The sequence below is a fragment of the Amphiprion ocellaris genome, chromosome 18 (genome assembly GCF_022539595.1).
Source record: "Amphiprion ocellaris isolate individual 3 ecotype Okinawa chromosome 18, ASM2253959v1, whole genome shotgun sequence".
Lineage (NCBI taxonomy): Eukaryota > Metazoa > Chordata > Actinopteri > Pomacentridae > Amphiprion > Amphiprion ocellaris.
Window position 1 is genome coordinate 26,366,596 of NC_072783.1, and position 20,510 is coordinate 26,387,105.

General features: G+C 41.1%; 1 protein-coding gene across 2 annotated transcripts in view; it reads right to left on the bottom strand.

The window, feature by feature from the left end:
• LOC111574354 (double C2-like domain-containing protein alpha) overlaps nucleotides 1-17,607 on the bottom strand; it is a 33,802-nt gene extending 16,195 nt beyond the window's left edge. Inside the window, exons 1-6 of one of the 2 annotated variants that reach the window (XM_055004892.1) lie at nucleotides 17,502-17,607; nucleotides 9,090-9,448; nucleotides 7,202-7,281; nucleotides 5,481-5,555; nucleotides 5,135-5,244; nucleotides 2,275-2,401 (exon numbers count right to left, since the gene is read on the bottom strand). In XM_055004892.1, the coding sequence (XP_054860867.1) occupies nucleotides 2,275-2,401; nucleotides 5,135-5,244; nucleotides 5,481-5,555; nucleotides 7,202-7,281; nucleotides 9,090-9,444 (747 nt within the window). In that variant the 5' untranslated portion in view covers nucleotides 9,445-9,448; nucleotides 17,502-17,607. Of the gene's footprint in view, nucleotides 1-2,274; nucleotides 2,402-5,134; nucleotides 5,245-5,480; nucleotides 5,556-7,201; nucleotides 7,282-9,089; nucleotides 9,449-14,975; nucleotides 15,292-17,501 lie in introns of those variants that run through there. The other variant, XM_023278904.3, reaches the window with a different exon arrangement.
• Between the last annotated feature and the right edge of the window lie 2,903 nt (nucleotides 17,608-20,510).

Genomic DNA, 20,510 nt, shown 5'->3' on the forward strand with positions numbered 1-20,510 from the left:
TGGCTTGCCTGCACGTCAACCCCACATCCGTCACCTCTTGAATGGATTTCAACACCGAGTGACAGCCAGGTTTTATCACTCAATAGCAGAGTTCAAACCAGTCAGACCGATTCAGAGATCTGGTGTAAAGAGTGGAGTGTTTCTACAGCTGCACATTAAAGGTCTTTTCTCACCCGAAAGTTCAAACCAAAGGTCATGTTTTTCTTTCACTGTATACCAGATCAGGTTAGTTTTGGTTTCACATTGCAATTATGTTAGAACACTGAAGAATTTGACATGAAATACCAACGCCCTGCTGTCATACCCTTTGGAGCAGCATCTTTTTTTTTATACTTTGGTTTGTAGACAAATGTCCAGAACAATAATCAGGTTGTCATAAAAACAAAACTTGTCCTTCATGGTCATCACACACAGACCTTTGTATACTTTTTTTGTCTTCAAGTGGCAACACGCTCCTGTCCTCTAACATCTCTGAAAATACCTGAGATTTACCTGAGACTGTAATTAGTGCTGAAGTTCGAACAATCCAAAAAATGTTTTCAGACAAGAAACAAAACGCCCGTGGAGGTTTCACAACCTGTAATCTGGGGTGTGATGAAACTGGAGATTCTGCAAGTTGAGACTAAATGAGTTAGATATGAAAGCTTTTAGTAAATGTTCAAGCATTCACAAATGGGTGAAACACTTGGCTGTCCACCTACTTCTGACGACTGTGTCTAAACATCAGTGCATTTGTATGTATAGCATGTCCTTATTTTCCTAAATTTGCATCTCTTTCTGATGTGGCCTTTATAAACAGCCTTTAGATTACGACATAGTATGTAAAAATGTCTCTACGGTCTATTGATTGCTCGGAAATTTTTGGTAAAGCGAGGAACTTTCAGAACCAGATTTTGTTCCTATTATGTGATTTATGAAACAATAGCAAATGAAGTCATTAGTTAGAATCTAAAAATAATTTTCAGAGGACATCTTATTAGAAAATGATATTTGCTCCTCTTTAAAAGAAAATCTGACATTTTGTGGGATCCTATTATTCTGTTTTCTGCCAGAGAAACAGATGAGATGATTGATTATTTCCTCCTTCTCATATTTGTCCATTAATTATAAGACTACAGCCAGTAGTCTGGTAACTTAACAAAAAGACTGAAAAACAGGTGGAAACAGCAAACCAAGCTATCTTTAGGGGTAGCACCTCAAAAGCTCATTAACATTTTCACTCTTTGTTTGTTAAATCTGTTTAAAAAAAACAACTGTAAAAACTATGATTCATCCATTTTCCTGGGGTTATTTAACAGATTGTTTCTTAGTGGGGAGCTTGAACTTCTTCAGTGGCTGCTCGCCGAGTAATTTTTCAGCACATATTTGCAGGTTTTACAGTTTGATTTAAAGGACAGTGAAATAAAATGTTAATCTGTGAGCTTTAGAGGTGCCGTAGTTGTCGGATTTTTCAACAATATATGCTAAGCTAAGCTAATCAACTGCTGGCTGTAGCTTCATATTTAGTGTCCAGATATAAAGAAGGGATCAGTCTTCTCATCTAACACTGGCAAAGGACAAACACATTTTCCAAAATTTTTAACTATTCCTTTAACATTTTTTGCTGTATTTCTTTTTGTTTACTATCATTTACAATAATAAATTTTATTAATTACATGGAATGATGTCTTTATATTTATTTCTTGTTACAATGATGAACAGTTTTTAAGGGATCCTTCCTTTTACGATTCATGATTGCGTTTATATAGCATGAAATTCATCCGATTTATTTGCTGTTTACTCTCAAATATCAATACCAGTATTAGTCGGTCTTTAATCTGGAATAAAGTGGGATCTTGGGCGAGTTGAGGTATTTGAGAACATTGTGTCCAGTGGCTTTGTGGAAGCATTTGTTCAGCTTTGTTGCTAATGATGCTGTGGAGATTGTCTAGACACACTGGTGATTTATATATAATGAGACCCAGGTGTGTGGTCAGCATCACAGTGGATTGCTGTGTCTACTAAATATTGAGTTTTTTATGCCTCCCTGCTGGCATGTAAACGGTTTCCTTCCCTCTCTGCCATATTCTTGCTTCCATCCTTCTTTTTTTCCTCCACATCTGTACTTTCAAAGATGTGGCTATGAGTCACACAGAAAGCGTTAATATATTAAATATTACAGTGCCCTCCGGTCAATTATCTCTCTCATGCACGTTCATTTTCCTCGCTTTAGGCTTTCCTATCCATCTTTATATTCCTTCTAGCCCCGCTCCCATGCCCGGCTCTTCTTCTCACAGGAGGTGGATGCTCGAGACAGATGTTAAAGTGTTTGGTCTGGTCAGGCTTCACACGGCGCAGGGCCACCCGCGACTCCCCGATGAACTCATTATGTGTCAGCTTGTCTTCGTCACACACGGACACCCTGCGAGTGAGAGACGGAGGGGGGAGGAACAAATGAGAAATAGCGATGGGTGAGAGTGCAGAGCGCAAAAAAAAACGAGATTTACGACGTGGAGACAGAAAATTCAGAGTGGACAGATGAGGAGATGCATTTATGTGTGCGGCAACGGGAAAAAACATCCCATATCATGACTCATTGTGGTGTTGTAGCAACAGTATAACAAGGGAAGGAAATCACTGACACAAACCTGACCGCAATTCAAGAACGCACAATCAGAAAATCAGCTAAAGTACACACACAATTAGCATTTTTCGTCTAGTGGGAATTCAGATGAAAGATGACGATCGGCGTGTGAAAGTGTATCATGTGAGGTTAAGCCGATCCATATTTATGCACCTGGCAAACTTTAACACCTGTCATGATGTCGCCTGAAACGCACTGGTGGGTGGGAGCGGCAGAGAGGAGCGAAGGGAAGCTGAAATCAAAAGCTGCCGAGTAAAGGATGGAGTGATGTGGGTGAGAGGGAGAGATTAAAACAGAATAATGTATTTAAATCTGTGCGTGGATCAGAATGCTACCTGAAATCCAGTGTGGTTTTTTTGCCTTTTTTCCCTGCACTTTATGTAAATGTGAATCCAAGACTTGCGATGAGATGAAGAACAAGAAGAAAGCAATCTGCCAGAGGAGAAATCGTGATCTGAAAGTGCTGCCTCTGTTGTTGTTTTTTTGTCTTCAAACCTCCAACTAAAATTAAAACCACAAAGGTGAGACGTTTCAGTCGCCTGGTGCTTTCTAATAAAACACAGTATTGCTCGTATGTGGAAGGTGCAATAGTTCAGATGTCTGGGGACGCCAGATACATGGTGGACCCTTTAGAATCAAACAGCAGCAAAACAGGAAAGAAAAGAGGAAAGAAACAGACTGAGGTGGCAAGGTGATAAAAGACGAGAGCAGAGGAGAACAAAGAGACATCAAAGATAAATGTACGAGAAAAGAACAGCTGAGATAAAGAGGGTGGGAGGATGGAGTGATCTGTCAAAGAGCCAGGAGTGAGAGAAATAATCAAAATGTCAGCTGGATGCGAAGGTACACAGCATGAAGTAATGTAAACATCTTACTGTCACTATGACATCTACTATCACGCTTACTGCACTCCTGCAAGGTTCCATAATGTTAGTAAAGCAGGTTGGTCTATGTGATCCACTCACACTGTCTGCAGAAAAAGTATTCTGACACTGTAGCAGCTCAGGAGTCTGTTTTAAAGGACTTTCGGCTGTTCTGTGAAGCCTCATTTAGCCCTTTTTCGACCAAAAAGCTCCAGTTTGGTGCAAGTTGAGTGGTGGTGCTTAGTTGGTTCAAATCTCCTGCCTCCTAAGAACCGGTTTGCTTTTCCATTGGCAAGGAGTCAAGTTAGAGCCACGTCATTGCATCACCGTAAAACGTCAGTTCGTCTCTGCATGTGTAGCCGATGAACAACGTTCGCGCATCGGAACCATGCAATTGCTATTCCTGACTTTGCAAGTCTACATTGCGATCCAGAAACAAATAATCAGACTGTTAGTAGCTACCTGTCTTCATCATAGTCACGGGCAACGGCGACTACGTTTGAGAAGGCAAGTAACTGTCAGAGATGTTTTGATTCTTAACCCTCCTGTTGTCCTCATTTACGGGCACCAAAAAATATCGTTTCCTTGTCTGAAAAAGATCCAAAAAAATATTTTCAAAAGATGAGTAAAAATCTTCCAAAAAATCCTAAAAATATCTAAAGTGATTCCATATATATCAGTAAAACTTGTAATATTTTCTTTAAGAACATTTACAAAAAAATCAACCAAAATCCAGCGAAATTCACTGGATTTTGGTTGATTTTTTTGTACATTTTCGACATTTCTACATCCCCAGAAGGTACATTATGGATTGTTGCTGCAGGGTTTTAAACATAAAAAAGAAAAAAACAAACTGTATACTGAGCCATTTTCACTTATTGTAGAAAGTGCTGAACTGTTTTGTGGTGGACTGATTCTTTAAATTTCACCCTAACAGCAGTTTGATTGCCTCAATCACGCCATCTGCATTTACACAGATGTTAAAAGGTGCTCAAATTCAGTTCTGCATATAAAATAACTTGGCAGACATCTTGAAACGTCAATGCACTGCAGTGGGTGATGCCAACATGTTTCCCTGTTTCCCTGAGTCAAACTTCTCGTCTCCTGAGCTCCGAGTCCCTCTGCTGAATTAACAGAGTGTCAGAGGCCAGTGGTGGGGCCGGTTCCTCTAATTTCCCCCGAGAGATCATCCGTCGATCCTATTTAAATCCCACTCCCACGTGTGCAGTGGCAAAGTTTTAGTCACAGGCAGAGACAATTCGCAGCTTTCGTCACCTCCGGAGGGGGGTCAATGAAATTAAAACACCCCGCAGTGCTCAGTCTGACCTCAATCTGTCAGTGTAGCTCGGAAAGAGGGAAAGCAAGGAGCCAGATGGAAAGAAAGACAAAGGCAAAGGGAAGGTTTATGGAGGAGCGAGGGGAGATCTTTGCTGATCCTAGTGGACAGGAGAGCATGAGGATGAAGGTGAGGTGACAGAGGAGGATCTAAGGATCACCAGAGATGGAAGGAGTGGAGAAAAGGCCTCTAAACCAAAAGACATGCGGTTGAGATGGATGATAAGAAATCCTTTGTAAGTACGAGTCCTCTTGAATGGAGAGAAAAAAAACAGAAGTGCAGCACAGAAATAGCCTCTCAGCAAACGTTTACCGGAGTGTTTTGCGGTACATGTCCTCCTCGGTGATTCCACAGTAGGTGAGCGTCTCGTTCCACACAGGATTCAGCGTGTTGCGAACCGTCTTGGTTTTCAGCTTATTGGCCTGTACAGAGGGGAAGAAAAACAAACACTAATATGCTTCTAGAGCCACAAACGGCAACATCAACTCTTGCTGGCTACGTGGTCATTTCGTTTTACAGCTGATTCACCTGTCTGTACTTGCATTTCTATCATGCAGCTCTAAAATAACTCTGTGAATAGAATGTACACTCTGAAGGCCTCTCTCAATTATAGAAACATAGATAGGGCCAAAATGGTGCTCTGATAATAAAATCAGACCTTGCAGGCTCCCGGCAGCAGGTGCAGCTTGACATAGGGATCGGCCAAACCGTTAAAATCCATCGGCTTCAGACCCTTATAGAGAAGATATAGAAAATAGAAGGCATAGAAAGTAAACAGCGGAGAAAACTGTGATAAGTTCCAGCACGATGAATTCTTAAACAAACTGCCAGACAGAGAGGTGAGAGGTCCATTTCAAATTGAATCTAAAGCACAGAGGAGCTGAGGAGGTGCAGGAGTTTTAAATTAATGGCAGCACACTGGTGAGAAACAGCGTAAAGAGCAAATATCGAAAACTGAAATGTTGCCTCTTATATACGTGTGGTTTGAATGCCATATGACCTGGAGTAATGCCTTCTATAATTTGATGTTCTCGCCTTCATTCCTGATGTGCAGGTCACTAAGAGTCGGCTGCAATGCTGTGAACCTGTGGCTTTGGTACATTGTGTGCTTTAGGAGGAAGCCAACAACTGCATGCTAACTCATTCACAATGGAATTTTGAGCACGTATTGATGTTTGGCAGGCACATTTCAAAATAAAACCGAATCACTTCACTGTCACTGTACATTCTGTTTGATGCTCTCGATATTAAAGTAACAGATGCAAACTAAAAACAAACCGGCCATAAAACCAACAAACACAGAACATGGGAAAATATTCAGAGCAGATCTGCTGGACCTCAGGTGGAATAAAATCCAGCACTGCGGCTGCATAAAGTTGATACCTTCTACCGATATCCAACAGTTCGGCTCTACTGACCTGGATTAGAGGCCCAGGTGTCTGAACTGACCAACAAAACACACAACAGGACAAAATGCAAAGAACAATCACATTGGGCAAACAATTTTTGTACATTGATGGTAATATCGTGTCATCATAAATATTGTAATCTGATGCTTGTTTTCAAATTCTTTTTCTAAAATGCATCAATTTATTGTAAGAAGTGTTTTTTTTTTTTTTTTTTTTTTTTAAAGACTTTGACATTATGGCGTCGGTCGGTTTCAGCGCTAATCAGCAGCACTCAGGTACAGTTTTATAAAACAGCACAGTCTGAACTAAGTTTCCAAACACCAAAGGCTTTGAAAGTATGGGAATACTTCAAATTATCACAAAACAAAAAGGTGTTTTTTTTGTACACTGAGCAAGGGTTCGATGGTGCACCGCAGCAGCACTAATGCAACAACCAAATGCTGTTCTGGAAGATGTACTGTAAGAAAAGACAAAATTATCATAAGTGTTGTCTGTTGATTAATTTGGAGAGCTTTTTATTATCTTTCATCCCTGAAGCTGCTAAGAAAATTTATTATGAAGGTCTAACAAAAATAAAATGAACCTTTATTAAACGATCATTTTTTGGGAGGAAAATTAATCAGTAAAACAGTTGATAGATTAAAAAAAAATAGACATTAAGGGCAATAGCATGCAAATTTTTCCTAATTAGTATGCTAAGTAGGATTCTTCTTCCTCTGGGGAGGACCAATGTCTGCGGAAAGATTTTTGGTAATTCACCAAGTCTATGTTAAGATGATTCTGTCTGAACAAAAGTGATGGAGCCACGAACTGTTTCCAGAAAGACACCTCCAAACTGTTTGGCTTGGACACATGGATACAACTGACAGAAACATGAGGGAAAACCCGGTTTCAGCTGAATGTATTTTTGACACTACATGACTAAGTGTGTGCGGTGGATGTAGTGGAGTTTTCAGAGGACAGTAATTACCTTTGCTCTGAGGACGGTGCAGTGTAAGGAGCTGGTGGCCCTTTCATACAGCAGGTCGAACTCCAGCGTCCCCAAGGAGGCTGGAAGGCAGTTAATAAAGAGTCGAACGCTAAAAAATGTGTGCCAGTTACTTTGATAATTGCTTCTGTGCTGATGACTTTATTACCAGCAGAAAAGATGGAGGATGATGGCAAAGAGAAGTACAAGAAACCTGGAGGAAAAACTGAACACACACTTATAAAAACATATTATGTTATTCAGTTCAAATGTGTGGACGTGTGTGGCTGCAGCCAGCAGCTAGTTAGCTTAGCTTCCAGGACTGGAAAAAGCTCGTACAGCTTAGTAATCCCACTGAAAGAGGTAGTTACAGCTGTGAAGACAGCAGGCGTGACTACATTTATTCAGCTGGTAACGCAGGAAATGGATAAATATGCTTTTATGCTTGGTCCTGATTAGCTGCCAATACCGTTTTACACTGTTGTTACTGCACCTGAGTGATCAGAAAACAGATGTGTCTATTGGCTTTTATCACAGAGAATATTCAGACAGTACAATTAATTTCACTTTGATTGGGCTAGATTTAAAGTCTGCACTTTTTGAGTGTTATGTTTAATTGAATGCAGTTTAAAGTTTAACAGCTCAAATGTGCAAAAGCCAAGTTTAAAACAAACAAAAAAGGGTCTGCATTGATCGGTAAAATAAATATATTAATTTACACAATTAACACTTTTCTACCAGCATTCCTCTCTTGTATAAATAATGATTTTCACATAATAATTTTTTCATGTTTTTCAAAGCTCTCCATTATAATAACCCACATGCTTTCAATCCATTTTGTGCAGAAAAAGAGTCACGTGGAATTTTTAACACTCACCTTTTGTTAGCACGACCCAGGGTCTGAAGAATAAAGCCTGGGTTAACTATGAAAGGTAACAATCACATCATTTCCAATATATATGACTACAATTTTAAGTTTTAGTCAAGTCAACTAACACAAAGAAAGCCTGACTATGTTAAAGTTGCTTCATACAGGGTTTCTGCAGAAATCATCCAGTCAGATTTAATTCTTTTTAATGCCATTTTAATGCTAGACTGTAAAAAATTTAATGCCGTGACCGTGAACTCAACAAATTACATGGGCTCGTTTTTTTGTAAAAGATGATTTTTATATGAAAACTGTCCCTACATTTCACTATTTCTGAATCTGGAAACCACCCCTGACCACCCACGGGCTGCAGTCATTCTCTGAAATCCATGTTTTCTTGCCATTTTTGCTGGAATTTGCGTTTCCCCATTTCCCAGCTCTCCTCCACTTTCCAAACATGCGGTTTTTGGCAACTGTACCCAACCGTCTGGAGCAATTATTACAATACTTCAGCATGTTTATGCAGATGCACATATCTGACGAATCGCAGTCAATAATTATAGATAATTATTATCAAATATTTTTCTTAAAAACGGCAGAAAGAATTTTTAATGCCACTGAGAATCAAATCTAATGATTTTTAATGTCATTTAAGGCCTTAATTTTTGCAAAATCAATTTAATGACTTAATGCTTTTTAATGCCCTGCAGAAACCCCGTTCATAGTACACCTGTCTGGCTTCATATTACCCAAACATCACACCTTCTAATCTAATGCTTGGCAAGAAACCTTTTAAGTGTAATTCCCAAAGTGTAAAAAAAAATCTTTCACATGGTTCCCATTTCAAACAAACTAGTTTGTATTGGCTTGTATTACAGAGTCATTGCTTCCTAACTTCAGGTGGTGAGTCTGCCCACTGTAAACACTGAAAACGTGTCCTCCCTCTGCAGATGTGTGTTGTGACTTCATTTTTAATCATTGGCAGCTTCATGGAAACCTGCTTACTACGTTCAGGTGACTCACTGTTATCGTCGCTGTCACAGCTGTCGATCTCGATGGAAGTGTCCATGCTGCTCATGGCCGACAGCGAGCCTCCTCCACCCGCGGCGCCCGGCAACAGCGGTGACAACAGGCCACTGCTTCCCCCTCCTCCTTCACCTCCTACAGCACCTCCACCTTGACCTGCGCTGCTGGGGCTGAGCGCGGTGGGAGCTGCCACCTGATTGGGCGAGAGCGGCTCAGAGAAGGAGGAAGTGGGCGAGAGGCGAGGGAAGTAGGCGGAGATCTGGCGAATGGGGCGGATGGGGCCTGGGCAGACGTCGATGGCCATATGCTCCTGGATGGTGATGCCCAAACGTTTTCCTTTTCGCACAGTCATGGGGCTGCAGGGAAAGAGATTTGTCACGTTAATAGCATTCACTTTCAGCAGGGCAACAATTTAAACTTTCAGATGCATTAGGGGAAGCAAGAGGGAAGACACTGATCCACGGTGCTGTCAATTACTTTTCTGTAACACCAAGTGAACGAAGGTAAGCTAACTGAGGTGATTTGTGATAAATAACATCTTTCCCCCGCATCTCTGAGATTCTCATTTGCCATTTAGTCACGGAAAAACTTCCTCACGGAAAACTCCTTCAACATAATTAGAACTGCTTTAAAAAGACACACATTACTCATAGGGTGACAAAATACAGCAGAGGATGTGCATACATTTGCATCTCAATTGAGTAAATCTGAATAAACCCAAGGCTATCAGGAAAGATAAAGGATAAAGGACAATAGGGGTCTCCCCCAAATCCAAATCATCTTCCAGGAAATCTCGAGTGTGTGGACGGAGGAGGCACGCATGTTATCTAAAATGCTTGACAATCCTCCGTAGACAGGTAATTACAGAATGAAACTCGACAGGTTGAAATGCCCTTCAGTACACTAGGGTGGAATAAAGAGTTATGATGACACAGGCGAAAGAAGTATTTAGATCCTTTACTTAAGTACCAATATGGGAATATAGAAATACTCAGTTTCAAGTAAATGCATGAAAAATCCTACTTCAGTAAAAGTGCATGAATATTAGCAGCAAAATGTAGTAAAAGTATTAAAGTACTGATTTGGTTATTCTGACTGATATATTATAATGTATGACATCATTACAGTTCTAAAACTGAATCACCCATTTGTCAGCAGCATGTTACAGTTGTAACTGCTGCATGTGGAGCTGGTTTGAACTACTTCATATACAGTTCTATATACAGGGACAGAAGACAAATCTGAGGGATTGTGGCATGAATAATGGAAGAGGATAGAAGGAAAAACTTCTGAGCCACAAATCTGTTTTCAGCGTTTGGACTTCATCTCTAATCTTGGATTTTTGGTGAGATATTAGATCATTTGAACATTTATTGAAATGAAACCAAGTGAGAAGTTTAGAGGGATAAATCACTGTAACACAACAACTCATAGACACCTGAAATGTGACCCGACTACACAAAGCTGTTTGTCACAAGCCAAAAACCTGTGGATTAATCTTTCACAATGTGCTGCATTTTAAAACCCATTGTGTTAATTTTTCATTCTTAGGGTAACTAAAGCTGTCAGATAAATGTTGTGGAGTACAAAGACCTCACAACTGTGCTTGAGTAAATGTACTTAGTTACTCTGCACCACTGCCTTATGATTATATAAAGTTGTGGTTGCAGGGAGTAGAGTGGACCAAAAGGCCGATGTGTCTGCGCTTTTCCCAAAATAAGAAAAGAGGGGGGTGGATTACAAATATCTCACAGCTTTTGTTTTCTAAAGACAGCAGGGCTTGAGGGGGCGTTCTGTCCTCAATACTGAGCAAATCCCCCCCAGGACTACCTCCTGCTCTCTCTGCAATAATCGATGGAAAATGAGAGGTTTTATGTTTGCTCCGTGAATATTTGGACTTCCTCTGTGCTGTCTGTAAGCCGAGTTCTGTGAGGTGTAGAAATATCAAAATAACAAGAGCTCAGACAGGGAGGTTTAAGGGAACAGTGGTCATGTTGAGTACAATGGAGTGTCAACAGAATGAGTGGCAAATCGAGAATAATTACCTTTTGGATGATCATTTTACGGTCATTTGAGGAGTTGTTGATCTCAAACTTGCATCTATATTAAGGCTATAGTTAAGCTACAAGACACAGAATTGCAGAAACCAGCAAGAGTAAACTGGATTTTGAGAGCATGCAACAGAAAAAATCCCTCCCTTCAGGTCTTCCTCCAAAGCTGCTCTTCCAAAACATTTGAACACAGTGTCTGAGTACAGCTGGAAGACTAATCCTAAAGGGTTGGTGGAGGGAGCAGAACAGTCAAACTCCCTCATTTACAAAAAGACACCAATCAGCTACATCACCACATTTGCAGAACATCCTGTTCAAATCCAACATGGACTAACCTAAGATAAATACATTGAAACAACACTTTCTCTTAAATGCCAACATACAACCAGATATGTTTAAACATACTCTAGTGAAAGTGGTGGAGAATGGAGACTGCGTATATTTGAATCTCAAAATAAATATTGAGATACCACCGTCATCACCGGATATTCGGGTCCAGCCCTACTTTAAACACACCTTTCTTTGCTGTCTTGGCAACAGATGAGATGATTGATTCATACTCTCATATCTGCATGTTAGCTATGTAGCTACAATAAGCAGGTGGTTAGACGAGCCTATTTCACTCTGTCCAAAGCAGGACAAGTAAGCAAAGCTGAGCACAAGTGAATAGTTAGCATTAGCGAAGGAGTTTGGATGGAGCAACCTCACATCGCGAGCTCAAAGCATGACCAGGCCAGAATTCACAGAGACTTTAACTGCAAGGTTGAGTTAAGTTGGGTTGTTGGGACATTTTTCAACAAAATTAAATTTTGTTTAAAGCGAACCAGGCAAATCCACCAATCTTTGGTTCCATTTGCATTAGTTAAAGTTAAAGCTAAACTGAAAATGTAGCACACATGCAATTTTTTTTTCTTTTTTGGGAGCAAGAAAATGAGCTAAAACCAGCTTCCCTCTAAAGCTCAATGACAAGATTTCAATGCTCAGCCATTACATAGTCTCAAACATAAATCTCTATAAATCAAGAATTCTGGTATTTCTTTGCTTCAGCATTTGTACAGACTAAACAAAGTAGATGCATCATGTGGTAGTGGGAGGATTTTATTACCTCAGAATCAGGCTAGATGTTTTCATTCTTTATGCTACACTAAGCTGCAGGCTGTAGCTTGACATTTAGACATTGTAGTGACATCAGTCCTCTTATCTTATTCTTTCCAAGAAACTGTAATCCTCCAAATGTTAAGCTATTCCTTTATCATGAAGGTTTTAGATCATCCACACCTCTAATTGCTGTGGTGTTATTTTCCCCTTTCTACTGTTTGTAAGGTCACAGCCAGTAAACAGATTAATTTCAGAGCCTTCACTCATCAGGATAAAGTCAATATGACCAATGTGCCCTGGCAGGAAGTGGCTCTGAAATTGTTGTCTCTGACTGTTGACCTTCAGCAGAATTATGGCCTGCGAGGGTCATTTGTCATGTATGGCCAAGTCTCTCTGCTGTGAGCACAACGGTGCTTTTCCTTGGCTGCAGATGAAACGAACTTCTGAAACCCACTGCACTGTGCCAGTTCACAAACTTCCTTGACTCCTTTGACTGAAAGGACTCTGGCAGACCTCTGGCTCTGGGATAGGACATGATGGACATTATGCCTTCTGAAAAGCAGCCATTTCTGTACTGTTGGGGACCCCAGCAGCAAAATTATGACTTTGGAGACGCTGCACAACAAGTTGCTGCTCAGTTATGCTCTGCAGAGAAAACCTCACACTGTTGTATTTGCTGTTTCTCAAATCTGAGGTGAAATAATGTGGAGAGAAGATAAATCATTGCTTGTCACAGATGCAGTGAATAATTTCAGTTTGACACAACAACAAAACAACACTAAAGCCACCCAGTGGAGATATTCTGAAGTGGGAGATTGGAAGACATTAAGCTGAGGGTGAAAATAAGTTAATGAAGCTCTCTGTGATAAAGATAAGTATAGTTAGAATTGATTGAGAGATTAATTAACATGGATGAGTTGGTAATGATTGTCCTCATGAGGAAAATATAATCCCTCAAAGAACACACACACAGATGTAACAATACATCCATGCAAGTGCGGCACCAAGCATGCGTGCAGATACACTTGTGTCAGATCATTAATTTATCTCTCTGCACATACACTGTGCAGCTTCTGAGCGGGTGTCTGTTGAAATAATGTGTGCAGTCAGTTGCCTCCCAGTTGTGGCAGATGTGGCCGTGAGCTGGAGCAGCCTGAGCACCAGCAGCAGCAGCAGCAGCAGCAGCAGCAGCAGCAGCAGCACCAGCAGCACCAGCAGCACCAGCACCAGCAACAGCAGCAGCAGCATCAGCAGCAGCAGGAGCAGGAGCAGCAGCAGCAGCAGCAGCAGCAGCACCAGCAACAGCAGCAACAGCAGCACCAGCAGCACCACCAGCAGCAGCAGCAGCAGCAGCAGCAGCAGCAGCAGCAGCAGCAGCAGCAGCAGCAGCAGCAGCAGCAGCAGCAGCAGCAGCAGCAGCAGCAGCAGCACCAGCAGCAGCAGCAGCAGCACACGTCTGGCCGGGAGGCCTGGTGGCTCGCAGCTCTCTGGGAAGCAGAAGCTCACAGGGAGCTCATGATTGATCGCTCTCATGCTGCCAGCTGGAATCTCTCTCATCTTCTCTTTTCATCATCATCTTGTTGCTGAGAAGTGTGGCAGCGGCGCACAATAACAAGGTGCAGATTTCACCCTCACACTTTACAGGCTTTAATGCGCTACAGCTCGTTTACATTCATGACTTTCAGCGTTCAAGCACATTGTAGAGCTACTTTACATAATTCCTATAAGCTACAAGATAATGACCCAACTTGTCTCCTGTAGCTACAAACATCAGCCCCGTAGCTGTTAGTTATGCAACCGCATGCAGAGGGGTATATCATACACGGCCCTTTTGTACTTCTATTTGTGAGCTCGCATAGGTTTCCAGCTTCAAGAGACAGGAATGAAGCTGCCAGAATCCAGCTGTCAGGAATATCTCTGTGCAACATGCGACCACCCCTCCCTCCTCCTCTTTTAGCTCCATCACTTTAAATTAGTCATATCACAGGCATGAGCGCTCGCTTCCTCAACCTGCAACTTCTCATCTCCACCTTCATAATTCACCCCTCCTCTCCCCTCTTCATCTCTCTCATTAACTCCATGCTATACTTTCCCAGACACCTCTATTCCACCTGTAGGTGAGTGAGGATTTCTTTCTCTCTCGGCTGCTTTTTCTGTTTCCCCCCTTGTGTCCTACATACAACGTGTGCCTGCGGCAGGCTCCTTTCACCTTTAAATAACAAGCTGCTGGCTGACAGGCAGATGGTATAGTACCAGTGCCACACAATGCAGCTACTCATTAGAGCTTGATAGTCAGCATCATTTATAGCTGACAACAGTGACAGTGAGTAGTTGTCAATTAGAGCCAAGTTATTTTCAGTCAGCCAGGAGATGAGTAAACTTCAGTCTGTGTGTGTGTTGGTCTGCTCGAAGGTGTGAAGGAGCAAGCGAAAGAGCAGGTAAGACACTAAAACAGACACATGCCACATGTTGCACCTGCCCGCTGTGGGAGAATGACGCAGAATTACTGTGACCGTCTGACAGTCTGGTTGTTAATGCATCAGTTTTTACTCTCTCCTGCACAGTTTGCAAGGAGAAAAAACACACATATACATTAAGCAAAACCGACAGGATGCAGTTTTGAAGAAACACAAGGGTGTGTGTCTTGAAGGGGAAATTAAGAGAGAATTAACATTCCCAGTCAGATTCAAGCTGTCTGCACTTATGCATAAATGAATAAAAAATCTGGACTTACCTCAGTGATAGCGCAAGTGTGAAACTCTTCATAAAAAACAAGGAGATCCCAGCGCAGAGAGGAGAGGGAGACTAACAGGTGGCGAAGAGGGGAGCAGAGAGTAGAGGGAGAGAGGAGGGAGAGAGAAAGGGAGACTGAGCGAGCGCTACGTGGATCATTAAAAATTAAATGCGCGGATAGTTCAAGTTGAGATGAAAACAAGCAGCAGAGGGGAGAGGGGAAAGCGGCGTGCTGGAGGAGGAGGAAGAGGATGAAGAGGAGGATGGAGGGAGTCGAGGAACAGAAGAAGAGAGAGAGGCAGCGGGGAGTTATTCCTTGACAGTCTGTTCATGTGACTGTTACTCCCTCCTGCATCCCCCCACTGTCACCACACACATACATACACTGTGGTTTTTTTCCACATAGGACGACATTGCATTGACTTGCGTTCATTCCCGTAAGAGTTAAAGTAACTTTTAAGAATAAGGCCAATTATATTCTTCTTAATGTCAGGAAATCCCAAACAATGAGCAAAACCAACAGTGGATTTGACAAACATACACCCAAATGGATTCTAATATTCACACTGTTGGAATCATCTCAGTAGCTAATTATGTTATTTAAATGATCAGACCAGCAGTGGAGATAATCTGGAGCAATGTCAAGTCCAAATAATTGTTTTCCTGTTCGAGCCATTCTGCCAACACTGAACACAAACTCCGACTTCAATGCAAAGAAAAATACATCGGCAGTCTGTTTCCCGCTATTTCAGGGGTAGGAATGTGTCGGGGATGTTTCTCGGCGAGCGGCAGAAGGGCACAGTCACGTCTGGAGCTTTTCCAAGTCTTGTCGTCACATTAAGGTCAGTAAGTCTTGTGGCGTCGGTCTTGAGCAGAGCAAAAAACCTAAAACCTGTGTTCGCCGACTATAACTGGTGGTTTAACAGCTTAGCTAAATGTGTAAAAAGGTGCTAACCAGATGGATTAACTGTTGATAATCAAAAAATGGTTCCAGCCTATGACTTACTGTAACAGCGAGATTCTTTGCAGACATGTTGGACAAAACCCAAATAGATTTTTTCAGCCAGGCTAGACAAACTCGCCCCATTAATTTAGGCTAATTAGCGATATCAGCATTTTAAAGGTTCTTACAGTAAAATGCAGAAAGCACTTCTTATTAAAGAGTCCATATTAAGCACATTCACAGGTTTAGAAAAGTTATTTTAAGGAATAAAAGAATACCTGTTTATTGTTCAGTGTCTGTATGTAGGCACAAGCTGGACACTAGTCAAAACCGATTTTCAAAACCGAAATTTTCCGATTTCTCATTTAATTTTAGTCCACGGGCTGTTTTAGGCAACTAAGACTGTTGGGGAATGTCTTTTTAAGGCTTTTTGGTTCACACATTGGCAACAACAAAACAAGTATGACGACATATAAATCACTTTATGTGCCTACATACATTAATTTCTAAGAAAAGCATATGAGCACAATACCAAATGTTGAAATGTTGCTTAACCAAGTTGCATGCATAATCTCAGTCTTCACCAAAACCAGATTGTACCCCCAAAAATTCAATGACGTACCTGTTGAGGAATTGGTTTGAGATCACATTCTAGTCTGACTTATTTATGTGTACACTTAGGGTATAAATCTGTCAATGGCTGCACATTTCAAGAGGCCGTCTCCTCTTCTTCCGCTATCTGTGTACTACTGTTTTTAAAATCCCCTTCACTAGCGGAAACAAATGCAACAAACTCCAGGCAGCAACGTACCACATTGAAATTTTCAAGATTGTTTGCTAATTTATTTATTGTCTCATTTTATTTAATTTTTTTTCTGGGGATTTTGCAATTCAAATGGTAGTGCACTCCTCCCAGCATGCAACACCAAAACAACTCCCTTGTCATTGTTTTTGAGTCTCATCCTCGGCTTAGCTCCACCCAATACGACTGGGATTGGTTTATGACTTACAAACACCTTTTCCACTTATAACAGAATGATAAAGAAGTGCAGCCACACTATTATGGGATGCAGAATGGGCTCACAGTACATGTCCCCATAAGGTCAGTGATAGTCAGGTAATTGAAAGGTCTTAAGATTTAGCTATTCCTCTGTAGGAAAGCACTTTGGATCAGCATCTGGTGTTTTAAATGTGCTATATGAATAATGGTCACTATAAGTACACAGAGAAACAGTGTTACTGGGGGGAATCACGTCTAATTAAACCTCTCCATCTTTCTGTCTATGCTAGTTCCAAACCAACACACTGCATTCAGATCTCGCTCTCTCTCTCAGACACGTTATCTCTTCGGTCTCCATATAATTAAGCTAATAGTTCTTGAGTTGATTGACGAGGGGAAACATGCTATTTCCCCCTCGTGCCTCTTCAAGGACCGAAATTGGTATTCTCTGTGTCTCCATCTGACTTGCCCCTCTCTTTTTTTTCTGTCTTTCCTTCATTTTCCCATCCACACTCTGAAACTCCCATCCATCACAAAGTGAGCCAAGAAGCTGTCACACAACGCAGGCTGCTCAATAGACTTACTGCTGCTTTTTTGTCTCATCTTCAAAAACTGCTTGATGTCTTTGTTCAGTGGTGTTCCTCGTGTCTCCCTCCTTTCTTATCGCATCCCTCCTCTCAAATTTCCTTTCTGTTACACACACACACACACACACACACACACACACACACACACACACACACACACACACACACACACACACACACACACACACACACACACACACACACACACACACGTTCTAGTAGCATAAAATTGATGCCATGGCACAGTCATGCATGAATGCATTAACACGGGAAAAAAAAAAACACACATGAGCCTCCAGAGAAGGATGACTCCCACTCCTTCATGCAAACAGCTCATGCCACACACCATTTACACAATCACACACACATACACACACGCTGCAATTCAGAGCCACCACTCTGCCAATGTTGTCAAAAGACCCTTCAGTCCTTGCGTCACCTTTTTGGGCTTTATTTCTCCTCCCTCCTCTTCTTCATCCGCTCTCCACTCTCCTGCCTCCTGTTTATGAAAACAGAAGATATCCTCATTATAAATGCACAGTCGTTTTGTGCTCTCTCCACACCAATTATGTCAGGGCCGGGTGCGAGTGCATCAGTGAAAACAACTGACCATAACAGAGCCCACAATGGCACTGACAAGAACAAATGACATCAGTGGACCAGTTGGCCTCGTTACAGACAGACGACAAACACTGACAGGAATCGTCAATCTGACAGTTACAAACTAGGAGTATACTGTACACTGACAATTCATACACTCAGTATAGATAATAAATATGGTTTGCAAAAACAAATCATATGAGCTCCACAGGCTGCAATGTTAGATATGTATCTTGCGTTTTACAGCCAGTTGCCTGCAGATTGCATAATTTTTCATTTTCTTTATGTTGATTTATGATTTTTTTTAACTTCTCTTTATTTATATTAAAAAAAAAAAAAAACAATTTCCAAAGTGTTTGAAGATCAAAAAATCAGCATGCCCAGGAAATTGCTTAAATCATGCAGAGCAACTGGAAGCAGCAAAACAGTGATGCAATTTCAACACCTCCTGTTTGGTGGAGCTACAAAAAGCTGCATGAAGCAAACAGAACATACAGGAGTCTCATGACTGGTAATAACCACATTTTGCATGCAGGTATGTCCACACGCTGTGACTGAACTGATGGTCAAAACTGTGTTAACTCGCATTGTTGGAGGTCAAGTAAAAAAATCCAGCAACATCATTTGAACATGGAAAACCACACAATTCAAACTGTGTGAACAAAATCAGGACAGCAACACTATTTTTTTACTTTGTAACAATAACAGCAAAATGGTTTCTTATATTTTACGTTGTCTATAGGGCTGCTTACCTGTTCAATCAATATGTGCTCCGCTAAGTTTACTGTCCAACAAGCAAAATCTTTTGGGGTTTTAGTCTTTTTTAACTAAGAAAAGAAAGAATAGTGGATATGTTACAATAAAATATTAATATACTGCAGAATATGTCATATTTGGAGAAGAAGAACTAATAAATACAAGTAAAAACAGCAATTCTAGCTAACAAGGCTACCTAGTGAGATAGCATTAGCTGAGGCTAATTTACAGACTTTTTTCTGTTTTGGTAATTGAGTTTGTTACTACATAGGTAAGCCAGCAGGTAAATGTAAGTAGAACAGAAAAAAGTAGCATTGGATTAGCCACTCCTGCTAAAAGCTAACAAGTTTAGCTTAGCAGAGTAGCAGCGACCGCTTATCTCTTTAGCTTCTGGCTGTAAATGAACTCAGATGAAGTTTTTTTTAATATTCTATATTCTATATTCCAACATTCTGAGGTGACTGAGGGGCAACATTCGCTGAAGTGCGTTGCAATGGTACGTCACATGGCTCCAAAACACAATAAGTGATCCCTGCCTGCCTCACTCATTAGACTTTGATCTCTGTGACCTCTTCCCAAAAAGGAAATTCATGTTGAAGAGTCACTGTTTTGACACAGTTTAGGAGTTTCAGTGCACTTTACAGACAGTGCTTGGGATGTTTATGTAAATAAGACTTCCAGGGAGCCTTTCAAACATTGCAGAGCTGCATCGCTGCACAACGAGACTGGTTCAGCTGGAATAGCGGCCAAATTCAAATAAGGTACAGCTTTTCATTCTATAGGCAGAATCTCAGAACTTTTTGATCACACCTTGTATTGTCCAACCAGAAACCTTATTAAAATGTCCCGCTGACATTTACTACAACAACACTAGAAGGCCTGCAGCAGAGCCTTTCATAATGGTATTTCATGTGGCCTGCTTTATATGTTCAGATGAATACATTGATGGTGATGATTTGATATTGCTATTTATTTCAATATTTATGTTATGAGCAGCCTGTTTGCCATAAGCCCTACTCATTCTCAGGCTTTTCATGGCTCAAGAGAAAAGAAGTCCACGAGTGAGCCGTGGGGGTTGCATCTTGCTCACATGTCTGTAGCATAAACTGTCATCTATAGTCTGTAATAAGAGCTGGACAGACTGGACTGAATACTACAGCAGAGACAGCAACTAAGCGCTCTTAGAAAAAACAAAACCTAGCCACTGCGATGCAAGTACTAACACTTTTATACTTGTATTCTCCTTTCATGTTGTTTAACTTTGCTAAAATCGCAAAAGTTTCACTGTTTTCTAACAAGTGTTCATGGATGCCAACTTGTTAAGGAATATGGAAAGTAGCCTCTGAAACAAAGTTCACCTTTTTACAAAGTCAGATGAAAGAAATGCTAAATGACAGTTTGCATTGTAGCAGAACAGTGGGAGGCTACTCTGGTCATAAGGTCATGAATACTGCAGTGCACAGAGCGCAGTATCTCTGTGTTTGTTTTAGATTTCAAGTGAAGTCTGTGACAGCCACAGTCAGCAGAAGATTTCATACCTTACAGTATAGTATAACTGCTACATGTTTGGACAAAGACCCTTTGCATTCAAACCATTTGTCTTTTTGTACTTGCTGCTATCTGCTTGTATAAAGGGATCATACAGAGCAG